Here is a 14,213-nt window from a genome sequence, read left to right as displayed (position 1 = left end):
AACGCCCCAATTCGCCTGCCCGGATTGCGGTCGCATGTACAAGCTCAAGTCGTCGCTGCGCAACCACCAGAAATGGGAGTGCGGCAAGGAGCCACAATTCCAGTGTCCGTACTGCGTGTATCGTGCCAAGCAGAAGATGCACATCGGGCGGCACATGGAACGGATGCACAAGGAGCGCTTCTTCAAGGTGGAAAGTGACAAAGTGGTGGCACTCGATATGGGCGGCGCAGTTGCCGAAGCGGATCTAGCTAATGCCATGAACATGAATTTGCTAAATATGAACATGAACATGAAATTCGAGCCGAATAACACGTGTTAAGAAAGTGCAAGAAAAAAAACGAAAAAAAGACATTCAAACATTTCCAATTTTTTTATAAAAATATAAATATTATTATAAAGTATAAGATGAAAAAACTCTCAACGCACATTAATGTTAAAAAAATCATAAAAAATGTTATATGATATATAATAATAGTTAGATTACGATAAAAATATCCGAAAAAGGATATAAAAAGTGTGTAAAAAAATTGACGGCAGAAAACTAGTGAATAATTCAAGTTTCCAACATTTTTTAGAATCATTCCACATTCAAAAAAAAAAATTCTAATCCTAATTTATCCACGGATAAATAACTAAAAAAATTATTGTTACCGCATCGATTTCAAAGTTTATTAATTTTTAGATTTTTTATTAAATATTTTAAATATTAGCGGTTTGGGTAAAAGTTATTAAAAAAAATATAGAAGTTAAATTCATTACCATAATAATATTAACAAAAAAAAAAAAATCTCGAAGTTACAGGAAAAGAAAGAAAATGGAAACTTTTAACACGTTTTGTATAGAACGACCAATAAATTACCTCAACGAATTAATCAATAGATTCCTACCATGTGCCTTTTCTATCATGAATGCAAAAAAATATACTTTCGCACAAACATCAAGAAAGCTTTGGAACGAAAAAAAAGTGTATTCTAGATAGAAACATTAGTTATTAAGATTAAAATAATGATTTTTTCTTATTAAAAATGAGAGGTAATAAGGCGTTACATTCTAAATTCTAAATCATATACATGGGCAATACACGAAAAATCTTCACTGATATTAAAAATGTCAATTATTTGCCTTAATTAAGTTTTTTTTAAACATTTTTTTAAAAATTATGATGAATATTGATGCACACTTATCGTATTTCGATATACTTTACTCTTTTTTATAAATAAATAAATAATGTAGATTTAAGTTTTCTAAATTGATTAAATACATATAATAAACTTCTATATGATTTTTCCAGTAATTTTAAAAAGAAAGAAATAATTTTTAAAAAAATACGTACAGATAAAAATATTAAAGGTGCGAGTTGAACCAACGAAAGCAATATTTGGAATACTTTCATTTTTTAAAAAAAATATATATGATATAGAATCACGGTGCTAGAACAAATATTTTCACGATCATTATTAATGTTAATCTCAGGGTCGTTATAAAAAAACAGAGAAAATTGCATTTAACTCCTTTCTGATTGAAATTACTATTACTTAGGATTGTCCTACTTGATCGGAAGTTTGAACTTCGTGCTCCATATATATATTTAAAATAATTAAAAGACATATAAAATTAATTGTGATATGTTTTAAATGAAGCACATTTATATACATTTCATAAAAAAATTAAAATACATTCACAAAAAAAAGACATTTATCACAAACTATTCATAATTATAAGTGAAATGAAAAAAAAAAACAAATTACCATAAAAGTATGAGCAGTAACTGTTCATATTTTTACATGAATCGAAACATTCCTCAAACATTTCTGTTTAACTATTATTATTTTATTAATTATTATTATTATTATATATAAATATATTTTTATATTAAAACATCAATTTAAATTAAATTTAAAGAAAAAAAAGTTATAATTAAAGCAATGTTATTATAAATAATTTTAAATATTAATTTTTACATTCAAAAAAAAAAAAATATTAAAAAGTATAAAAAAGCATTCGATATAAATAAATAATATTTTTAATAAAAAAAAAATCGGTGTAGGGATATAAAAACATTCTCGGTTGCCTTCATTAACATTCATAATGTTACATTTTTAAAGAAATAATATGAAAAAAATATATATTCGAATAGGTGATAAGGCTTAGGTACTACTGAAAAACTACTAAAAAAGTACATTACAGATAAAAAATCTTAAAAAAAGCATCCAGAAAATACTAACAAACAAAAGTATATACAGTGGCAAAAAAAAATATTTTTTTATACTTTATTTGTTCTCGAAATACTCACAATAATGACATTCTATATAATTTTTAACTATATAATAAATTAAGTGTTTAATTAAGTGTCTATAATACAATATATAAATAAAAAAAAATACAATAAAAAAATGTTAAATAGTAGGCAGGTCAAGAAAAAAAAACATTTACCAAGAAATCACAATTAATATCATTTTCAATAGTTTTTATTTTTTTTATTAATAATAATTAAAAGAAAAGAAAATAGTAATAATAATCATGAATATTGAATCATAGCTTTTGTATATCATCGCTCTTTTGTTCTATATTAATATACATACCATAATCACGCAGAAAAAAAATGTACACAAAAAGTTAATTTTTACTATAATTCCAACATATACTATGAATAATATGATAAACATTTAAACAAATATATTATATAAAAATATTATATTGATAAATAAAGCATAAAAATTACAAAAGGGGGTTTGTATTAATATTTTTGGGTGGGTTAATTCCATTTTTTATCATTATTATTTTAATTTTTATTTATTTTTAATTTATTTTTATTTTTTTTTATTACAGAATTATGCGTCATTAAACATTAGAATTATGTTTGCTGTGGTTTTATCATGAATACGAGTGTTTTTTGTATTTTTATTAACATATTTCTTTTTTCTTTTTTAGGTAAGCCCTGGAAATTTTTGACGCGAAAGTGTGGATTTGATGTCTCATTATTAAATTTTCAAGGAGATGATAAGTTTTTATATTTATTATTTAAAATTTTTTAAATTCTTACTAATATTTAACTGTAATTTAACAAAAAATCTGATACTAACATATACTAACTTGTTGTTTTAATTCTATACTAAAATTTATTTATTTGGGAGGGATTTTTTTTAAATTATTTTTTATTTATTTTTATTTTTTGATGCTTACACTTTCAAAAATAATACTTAAAACTTTCTAATCTAACTAACAATTAATTTTAATATTAATAAAAAAATTTTCTCTTTCCCTGCTGCGAACGTTTGGAATGAAAACAGAACGATTTTTAATGCACTTTAAGCTTGAAAATGCATGGAACTCCTCGTCTGGCTCCGGTCACAATACTAACGAAACTAACAATTACTACGTCTATCCATGGCACAAGGCATCGAAGCATGCAACGGCCTCCGCAGGCAACACCACAGCCGAAATTAACGAGCTCGACGACGATTCCGACGAAGAAGCTGCTGCCATTGCCATTCTCGATGATTGCGACGACTTGAGTTTGCTCGTTGACGAATTCGATAATTATTCACCGCAAACGCCGCCCATCACGAGCACTCCGAAACGCAAGCGTCGCATTAATCGTCGCACCGTTTCGACCGTTTCCAGCAACAATGCTTCGAATGCGTCCACGACACAAGTATCGAACAGTAATAATTGCATCAAAATTAAAATTTTGTCGAATAAATCGGGTTCGGAGAATGCCACGACTTCGGGGTCGCCGCAACAAAACACCTCGGGCGGGCGAAAAAGCAAAGATTTCCGCATGAAAGATGAGCTCGCGAATCCGGAATGTCTCGAAAAGTTGAAATATGAAAATATTTTGTATAAACATACGGAGGAGAAACCGTGGATTTGCAAAAATTGCGGCCGAAATTACAAGTGGAAGAACAGCTTGAAATGCCATTTGCGGAATGAGTGCGGCGTCGAGCCCAAATATCATTGCACGAAGATGTGCGGCTACAAGACACACATTTACAGCAACTTGAAACGTCATTTGAGGTCCAAATTCTGCAGACCTGTCGATGGTGCAATAACAGTTGTCAAACCAGAAGATCTGTAAATTATCTGGTCACAAGACACAAATTACACAAAAAAAAATAATTCTAGTCCATAAATTTTATTATTTTGCAATATTTATTTTTTAAACTTAGATTTAATATTTAAATGCGTTTAAAACAATTTTTTAAGACTTAAATTAATATTTATTGAAAATCTAGTCATAAATGAAAAAATAATTTAATTGTGTTAGGATTTTTGTAGTTTTGTGCAGGAATTTCTAGTCTTTTTGAAAAAAACACTCTTTTTAGACAAAAATATTTTTTTTTGTTTGCGGTTTTTTTTCCAATTTTTCAAAAAAAAACTTAAAATATAAAAAAATAAAAATATTAATTAAAGATGATATAAAAATAATATTGATTGCAGTAGTGAGAAAATATTATATATAAATAATATTAACTTGTGATCACACAAAAAAAATATTTAAAAAAAATATTCGGCATTCTTGTCGTTCTCTAGTCATTTAAAGAACCTTGATGTTTTTTTAAAATAAATTCATCAGCCATAAAAGAAAAGAATTCCATTTAAAGTGATCTCATTCCATAACAATGTAAAATTAATAAAAATATATTTCTATATTGCAAAATTTTAATGTGTATATAACATACCCTTAATCCTTGTAACACATCTACCATACACTTTATGCATTTAATAACTGCAAAAAAAAAAAACAAGAAAAATATTAATTCACGAAAAAAAAATAAGAAAGATGTAGTTTTTAAACATAGATCCAGATACAATAACGATATGATAAAAGTATTTATTTTAAAATAAAATGATAATAAAGCAAAAATAATGTACTAACACTCTATTTACTTATTAATAATTAATTTTTTTTCACAGGAAATATTATTTTATATTTTTTTACTAACATATTTGTCATATTTTTAGGTGTCCCTGGATGACGATGTTTGAAAACAACAGGAAAGATGACTGCCAAGGACCCATAAAAAATGTAATTTTCTTCATTCTATACCTTTGACATTGAGTAATGATGATTTGAAGTGCTTTTTTGAAAGATAATGTTTGTATTAGATGACAAAACAAAACCTACAAAAGATTTTATGTAAAGAAAAATAAAACAGTGATTTTTTTCTAGTGTGTTTTTATTCCCATTTTTATTATAAAAATTAAAAAAAAAATACTTTTAGTTTTAAAATAAAAAAAAAATGTTACATTAAATTCAAAATTATTATTATTATTTTTTAAAAATTATTTTAATTTATTTAATGAAAACTATTTTAATTTTTAAAAAAATATTATTAATAATATTTTATTATTATATAATATTATTAATAATTACATTCATAACTTTAAAAAATTAATAATAATAATTTAATTAAAAATTTAATGTAACAAAATAGTTATATTTGTCCCGTTTTGAATAGCTTTTGGAACCCTTTTAAGTTTTTTTTTTAAATAGTCTTGATGGCCTTTAATTATTATTATTTATTATTAGTAGACATTATCATTATTATTTTAAAATTACAATTATTATTAGAACAAAAAAATAAATTGTCGTCCCTTTTGATTTTTTTTTTATGTTGAACATGTGTGTGCAATTGTGTTTCGTTTTGCTTTAAAAAAAATTAGTATTATTTTTTTTAATTTTGGGTGACGGTAGAATAGTATTGTTTGTTTTTTTAGTAGAATATTTTTTTATTTTCAAAATTTTTATTATTTATAAAAAATATTAAAATTAAATATATTGGATAAAAAATTAATTATTATTATAAAAATTAAGAAAAATCAAAATTTAGGCTAGTTTAATAAAAAAAAAATAATTATAATTATTTTTATCGCCCATCTACTCATTCATATTATTATTATATAATTTGAACGTGTCATAATATAATCATAAGTTATATAAGTGTGTTTAACATTAAATTAATTTTAAGATAATGAAATATTTGCGCAAAACAAGACGTTGCAAGTTTCTTAACATTCGCACAAATCATAAAAAAAATCATATTTAATTAACAGAGTGCAGCTTTTTCAAACAAAAAAAAAATCATATGAGCATCTATTCTTCCTCTCATGCTATTTTTCTCACAAATCATTCACTACAACTCTTATTACTACTTGGGATCATCATTAATTATATATTATATCTTTGTGTGTCACAAACATTTTTTTAAAACAATTTCGCACACAAACTTTTGATTTTCTTGCTTCTGAAAGTCCTTAATGATAAATTACAAAAAAAAAAAAAAATTATCACTTCCTTAAAGTTATATTGATATATATTACTTAACATATACACACAGGAGGAGGAAGTCTGTCTCTGGTGAAAAAGCCTGGAAATAGCACGACTTCGCCGTCGCTGGATGAGCCATGTGATTTGCGCCTGTTAACGCCCTCAGTAAATTTGCGTGAATTATCGTCGTCGTCCGTTACGTCGCCCATTACACCACCGTCCAACATAACAAGTGTGCCGCTGCCCCTCTTTTCGGGCGGCAGTAGTAGCGGCGCCGGAAGCGGGAGTGTTTCCGCCGCGATCGCCAGTGCCACCGCCAATCTCTTGTCATCGGGTCTCATACCAACAACGACCACCGGTGGCGCATACACGTGCAATCGTTGCGGCAACTCGTACGCCCGGCCGCACAGTCTCAATCGACACATTCGCTTCGAGTGCGGCGTCGAGCCCAAGTTTCAATGTCCCATTTGTCAGAAAAAGTCCAAGCACAAACACAATTTAGTCCTTCATATGCGCACACACCAACATCGATGATTATGATTCGTCGTGTTTCTCGTCGCATCGTCTTTTGATTTCTCTTTTTATTTTTATTAAATTACTTTTAGATGAAAATAATTGAAAATTAACAAAAAAAAAAATATTATAACACACTAGCACGTCTCCACACGTACTTTTGATGCACAGAAATTTCTTTTGAAGATTGAAGAAAAAACCCAAAATACGACAGAAATCGGCAGCTCGTCCGCATATGTAAACGAAATGAATTAACAACGTTTGAAGAGTCTTAGAAAGTAATGAGAGTAATAGAAAAGTATAATATATATATTGAAAATTGGCTGTTATATACTAAAATATATTAATATGAACTAAAATGTGTTTATTATATTTTTTAACATTAAAAACTGTTATTTAAAAACTAAAAATTTAAAAAGTTACAAAAAAAAAGATATTTAATAATCTATTATTATTCTATATTTTATTGAAAAACAAGAAAAAGTTAGGTTAGAATAAATTAATAATATAATTATTAAAAAAAAAGTATAATTTAAAAAAGACTAGAATACACAAAAAAGGGCTGGGAATCAAATAAAACATAACATCGTCGCACCTTTAATCATAAAAAAATAAATAATAAGAGCATACTAAAAATAACATTAAAAAATAATAGAAGAATGGCCAAAAAAATTGTTTAGCTTGGGAAAACTTGATTGTTTTTTTGATGATGCCATCCCATGCTATGATCGAAAATTTTATAACATTGGTTTGGAACAGCCCAACAACAACAACCCATAATCCTGCACCCCTTTTCCTTTTGTAAATACACACAACAAAAACGATATTTTAAGTTTTTCCGATCGATCGCAACATTTAACTTACAACAAAAAGTAAAATAAAACAAATCAACATATATTTTTCATATAAAAAAATATATATCTAGATAAACTACACAAACTAATCAAATTATGGAAATAAAGGTTTCAATATACATACAATTCAGCAACAATCGTATGATATATTTGGACGGTTTTCAAAGATAATATTTAAAAAATAAAACTAAATGTATACGCCCTTTTTTACCAATTCTATTCACTTTATTAATTATTATTTAAAAGAAAAAAATTAAAAATTTTATGTCAAAAGACTATCTCATATAATTTATGATTATTATTTCGCGAAACGTTATGTTATTAATTATTATTATTTAAAAAAAAAATTATAATCTTTGATTCAAAATAGTCAATTTTTCTAATAATTGGTATGTGATATCTAAAAGTATAGTCGCTAAAAATTAAATAATAAAAGAAAACATTATTATATATATTCGTATACATATATTTAAAAAAAAACAAAGAAAACGGTTTCATGTTTTCCTTTAACACAACAAAGGAAAATAATTTGAAACTTTACTGTAGGATGAAACAAAATTTAAAACTAAAACAAATTTCTTATTATACAATTTTTGCCGGAGAAAAATTCATAATGAACGAAAACTAAATTATTAACTCTATTTTATTATTTTTTTGCACTAATAATTATAAATTAATTAATTAATCAGTAAAATACAAGATATATATGTATATTGGAAAATTTGTAACGGATCAGGTCTAAAGATTTGATGGGCATTAGTTTCCACCTAAAAACACACCCTACACCCCTTTTCCAATATATAGATATAAAAAAAAGTTTCATTTTGTGTAAATAGTTAGATTATAATAAAATTTAACTAATTATTTGATAGAAAGTAAAAATATACATTTACACCTAAGGGAAAGTCATGAATCAATACATAAAATTGTACGAGTTGTTTGGATTACATTTTCTTAATTTTTTCAACATTTATTAATTATTTCATTAAAACGAGAATTTTTGGTCCACATAATAATAAATAAATAAATATTTTAAATACAAAAGACAGTTCAAAAATTATAACTCGTTAAAAAATATATATTAAAAATAATATCCGTACATTTTGTGTATAAAAATAGGAAAATCATATATATTTTGAACAAAAAAAAAATGTATATACATAAGAAAAATGTAAACTTGGAGCTGTGACCGTTAAAATATTGATGTGATTTATTGTGATTGTTCTTAACAAATCATGGTTTATTTTTTATTATTATTAACTACAACTGTATAATAATAACTAAAAAAAAAAGAAGAAGATAGATGAAAAAAAAACAGTAGGAATAATAATAATAATAAAATAACCAATAATTTAATGGAAAAAATAATTATTAATAATATAATAATTTTAACTAAGTACTTTATTTTTTAAAATAAAATTAATTTTAATTAAATCAACACAATTGAGGAAAAAATATAACGGATAAGGTGTTGTAATATATTTTTTCAGTCAGATAAAAATCAACATATATATTTAAAATAATAATAATTAAAGAACGAGTAGAAATATATCGAAAAGAATTATATAGAATCGATTTTTGATAAAAAAAATAAAAAATAGTAATAATATAAATCTGGGCGAAGAAGCGAAAATAAAAAAAATAATCTTAAGTACATTAAGAGGTTTTAGGCAAAAAAAAACATATTTCCATAGCAAAAATAATAAATAAATATAATTTAGACAAAAAAAAAAGTTGCAGTAGTTGGAAAAAGAGAAATAAAAAAAAATAATAATACAAAAAAAAATATTTAAGGAAAAGGGATCTAATTTATAGACATTTTTGATTCTACTAATTTTTTTACATTTCTTTTTAAAAATACCATTTAAAAATAATGTATAAAATATTATCACCTTGTTAATTTTTTTTTATTACTATAGTTGATAATATAATTATTTCTCACCCCCCAAAAAAAATATTAACATGTAAAAACTTGTAATATAAAAGCACACATTATTAAAAAAAAATATTTTATTCCAACTTACCCAATACTTACCAATATTTCACCCCATAATAAAAAAATTGGACTTTGAAAAATATTTTTAAGAGAAAACTGTTAAAAATATTTTTTGATCTCCATGAAAAAAAACCTTCTCCAAAAAAAAACAATAACCAATTAAATATAATAGTCAATAGTTGCCAATAATATCAGATAATAACAAAAAACAATAGAAATAAATTAAAATTTTGAACAGGCTGTCAATGCAAAAAAAAAGAAGGAATGGAATCGAAACAAACTTGAATTAAGTTTTAAGAGGCGAGGATGTAGAAATGTAAAAAAAAAATAGAAAAAGTAGTTGTAGTGTAAGAAAAAATAGTCAGAATGGTGATCGGGTTTGTCGTAACTTGTATGTGATAGAGTCTGCTAATTAAAATTGGAGTGTCATTGCAAATGGAGTCGAAATAAATGAACCAAATATTAACGATGCCAATAACTAAGAAAAAAAAATATAATTAGCAAGTAAGGATGGTTAGTTAATCAATGAAAGGTTTTTTTTTGTAAAATATTTAAAAAAAAAATCAGGAAAAAAATATTTTTGTAAGAAAGGAATTCGCGTCGCGTGCTAGAAAGGGGCGAATAGTTTCGTAAATTGTACTTAAAAAGTTAATACAAATGGACTGAGATCGATCCCCTCTTTGAAAAATAAAAAAAAAAACGGAATCAGCTGTGTACTTATGTTAGTGTCGGGAAACATCTTGATTTGTGATAAAAAGAAACGAGCTGTGCAAAAGTCATGTATTATTTTTAATAGGAAATGTGATTTTTTTACAAGGCAGAATTGACAGCTTGTTCAAAAAAAAATATATTTTTTGGCTGTAGGAACGGAAAATATCTAGTGTTAAGTTACCAGAACGACGAAGACAGTCAAAAGTGACTTTGAGTCACTACGAAGCAAAAAAGCGCTGTGAATGAAAGTAATTTTTTGTAGAAAGTTAGGAAAACAGCAAAAAATTTGTTTAGTCCAAATATATATCAGCAAAATTTATAAAAAATAGCACAGACCGGAAAAATGGAACATAATGTTACAAGATATATTTTTTTAATTTATAATGTTAAGTTTTGGAAAAAATAATCTTATAATATAAAATATATTGTTAAAAAACCTTTTTGAAAAATGAATCTGAAAATTCTTCGAAAAAAATAACAAGTTACCGCATAAATTTGACAAAAAAAAAATAACAAAATTGCTTTGAAGAATTCAGACAAAATTAATTAAATAATATTTTAATGAAAGAAAAATTATATAAAAAGTTGAAAATTTATTATTATTATATTAAAAAAAAAAATAAAACAAAATTTATTAAGAAATCTATTTTATTATATTAAAAAAAAAACAAAATATATTCAAATTAATAAAGTTAATAATAATAATGATGATGAATCAAAATAATTATTAATTAAAAATTGAAAAATTATTATTATAATTTCTGAAGATAAAATAAAATGTACGAATAACAAAAAAAAAATCTTGTACTGTAATGCTTGTTTTATTACAAAAAAAAAATATAGAATTTGAAATTTAGGTAGATGAACGGTATTTATTTTGAAGTAGAAAAAAAATTATTTGCTACCCCACGATTTGCCCTTTCAACTTTATACTAATACATTTTTTGTATATTTTAGGTATTTTGCGTGCCAAGCACGACAACGTCACGGACGAACAGATGGAACCGAAGATCATAATGTTGACGAATGGCGAAACGCGTTACAGTTGCTCCAAGTGCGGCGTCAAATACAAGAAAATGAGTGCCTTACGAAGTCATTTTAAGGAATGCGGTAAGGGAGCGCAATGCCCCTATTGTCCGAAAGTCGTTACGCAACGTCGTAACTTGGCGAAACACTTGCGAACTCACACAAAATCCGAAGGGTTTATCATGCAGCATCCATTTCTTCTGATGAAAGAGAATTTTGCACAATAAAACGTTAGATTTTTATGTGTGTTTTGTGTCTTGTTGTCCGAAAAAAAAAATTTTTTTTTTGAACATTTCTTTTTATTATTGTAACTTTTTTAAAAAATATATAATCAAAATTTTTTTATTTTAAAATTATTATTAATAATTATTAATTATTTTTTTGTGCTTTTATATATATTTAAAAAAAATACAGATCAAAGCTTTTTATTTTGATCGTTGCCATTTAAATGTTAGTTAGCATATTTTTAGCTTATTATTATAATATACAATTCATGTGCTAATAATACTCAATCAATAACGAGACCTCCGAGGAATGTTAACTAAAGACTGATTTTAAACTTATTATTTTTTTTATTAATTAAAATAAAGTTTAATAATATTAAATGATTGTTTTTATTTTAATTTAAATAGCTTACAGTACATACAGTAACATTTTAACATAATAATAGCAATAAAGATCATACTAAAAAAAATAATATTTAATTTGTACATATAAACAAACAACAGCACAACTAACATTTTATAATTTTTACACATTTTTTATTTTTTTTTTATTTCATTTAATGTACATAAACATTTTTTTTATTTTTTTCTTACTTTTTTTTAATTAAAACTTTAATCTAAAACCCCAAAACTTCATTTTCCAGATTCTGCATTCAGTATTTTACAGACACTACTGAACACGGGCAATGCGCTGCAAAATCGTGATGTGCCCGCGCAATGTCCCTACTGCAAACGCGTCTACGCCAACTCGCAAAAGGTCCAGGCTCACATCAAAAAGTACTGCTTGAAGGAGAAAAAGTACAAGTGCATGTTTTGTGCGTACCGTTCGAAGCGACGCGACCACATAATTCGGCATGCGGCACGCGTTCACGAAACGCTCGTGGCCGAAAAGGTGCAAGAAGGCCTAATTACGGGCGCAAGTGATGCCTTTATCGACGAAGGTGAGCTGGATGGTGATGTCTCGAATGCTGGGGGCGGCGTTGGCGGGGGCACCGCAAGCGAAAGTGGCGAATCTCTCTTGAAACCACTGTTGGCTGTTAACAAAAATAATAACGTGAGTGGCGAAGACAAAGATGACGACGACGGGCAACAAGCGATTTTTGATGATGACGAAACCGCCGAAGAATCGGACCATGACTCGGATTACGATGAAGATGCAATTACGGATGATAATTAAAAAAAATATTTTTTTTTCCAGAATCTATACAGGGTTACTTTCCCTCCCCCTTTTTCCTTCTTAGAATTAAAAAAGTCAATTTTTTATTACCAAGATTATCGCAAAAAATATTAAATAAGCAAGGAATTTATTGTGGTATTTAGTTTTTAAGGCAAGGGGTTCATAATTATTATTAGAAAAAAAAAACACAAAAAAATTATTATGTTAATTTTTTTCCAGAAAAACGAATGAATGATAAAAATTAATGTTATATTTATATTAAAAATTGTTGATTCTTGTTTTACCGTTTTAAATTTTATGAGACAGCAACATCCAGAGACAATATATTTTATCAAATTAGAAAAGAAAAGAAAAGAATGAATTTAGAAAATTAATATTTTTTCATAATAATTGATGTAAATTGTAAAAAAATATCGGGAAATTGTTATTATTCCAGAAAGTTATATATATAAATATCATAAAAAATTTTTTTTTGTCAAAATAAGATATATGAAATAAATTTTCGTAATATATATTTTTAAAAAAATATTTAAGTTTATACAGAAAAAAAACTGACTGAAGGAAGTTTCTTGGAGAAATAAGACGAACATCGCGTTAAAAGGTATTTTTAATTTTTTTAAATTTAAAAAATATATTTTTTTATTAATAAAATATTTTTTTTTCTTTGCAGGAAGACGAAAAAAATCAAAATAAAGTGCAAACTATACAAAAACAAGAAAAAAATAAAAAGAAATTATTTTTAATTATTTTATCTTTTATTAAAAAAAAATAATCGGGAGAAGGCGTCAAATTTTTAACTAACTAATTTTTTTTTTTAAAAAAAAATATTTTTTTATATAAATTATTAACAATTTTTTTTCTTCTTTTTCAGATAAAACTTGGTACAAATGCCCAACATGCCAGTTATTGTTCATAAATGTCATCGAGTTAGAGTATCACGTTCGTCGGAACTGCGAAACTGATCGAAAATTCCTCTGTGTCATTTGTTGCAAGACATTTAAGCGCAAATATCACTTGAAACGACACATGAGTTCGCACGGCAGAATTAGTACTCTTCCCAGTAATCCGCCAGAATTTATCACAAATAACGAGAATCACAGTACATTAGTTATAAAAATGACAAATATTTAAAGTTCAAATAAATTTTGTGACGATACATGTTTAAAACATGCTAATTTTTGATCAATTTCTCAAATGTAAATATTATTTTTATTACTTCAAGGTAATTTTGTATATTAAAGAAAAATGTATTAAAAATGAAAAAATTTACGGTAAATGATCTCATGTAAATAAAAAAGGGATAAATATTGCTAGAACGATCATTCACTTTCATTTTGTACATAAGTATTTCCATTTTTACCGCTTTAATTCCCATTATTAACATTTTTTTATTAATTTTTCAGGAATTGACATGACCTCGGATCGCCTTTCGAACAAAGAG

The 14,213-nt window shown here is 25.6% G+C and overlaps 1 protein-coding gene across 1 annotated transcript; it reads left to right on the top strand.

Moving 5' to 3' along the window:
- The first annotated feature begins 3,301 nt into the window (after positions 1-3,301).
- Positions 3,302-13,487, top strand: LOC134828826 (zinc finger protein ZFP2-like). Its single transcript, XM_063841812.1, has 5 exons — positions 3,302-4,043; positions 6,342-6,740; positions 11,303-11,503; positions 12,240-13,373; positions 13,443-13,487. The coding sequence occupies exons 1-4, from the start codon at positions 3,302-3,304 to the stop codon at positions 12,770-12,772; spliced, it is 1,875 nt and encodes a 624-aa protein (XP_063697882.1). The 3' UTR covers positions 12,773-13,373; positions 13,443-13,487.
- Positions 13,488-14,213: the final 726 nt, after the last annotated feature.

Source organism: Culicoides brevitarsis, chromosome 2, assembly GCF_036172545.1.
Source record: "Culicoides brevitarsis isolate CSIRO-B50_1 chromosome 2, AGI_CSIRO_Cbre_v1, whole genome shotgun sequence".
Taxonomy (NCBI): Eukaryota; Metazoa; Arthropoda; class Insecta; order Diptera; family Ceratopogonidae; genus Culicoides; species Culicoides brevitarsis.
The sequence above is the reverse complement of the archived record's forward strand: the minus strand, read 5'-3'. Positions and strand labels throughout refer to the sequence as shown.

What these genes read in the sequence shown, in the direction of transcription:
- LOC134828826 (XM_063841812.1), top strand. Translation starts at nt 3,302, where the DNA reads ATGCACTTTAAGCTTGAAAATGCATGGAACTCCTCGTCTGGCTCCGGT. An exon ending in ATTCTGCAGACCTGTCGATG is followed by an intron (nt 4,044 to 6,341) that starts GTGCAATAACAG and finishes ATATACACACAG; the next exon opens with GAGGAGGAAGTCTGTCTCTG. An exon ending in GAAAGTCGTTACGCAACGTC is followed by an intron (nt 11,504 to 12,239) that starts GTAACTTGGCGA and finishes TTCATTTTCCAG; the next exon opens with ATTCTGCATTCAGTATTTTA.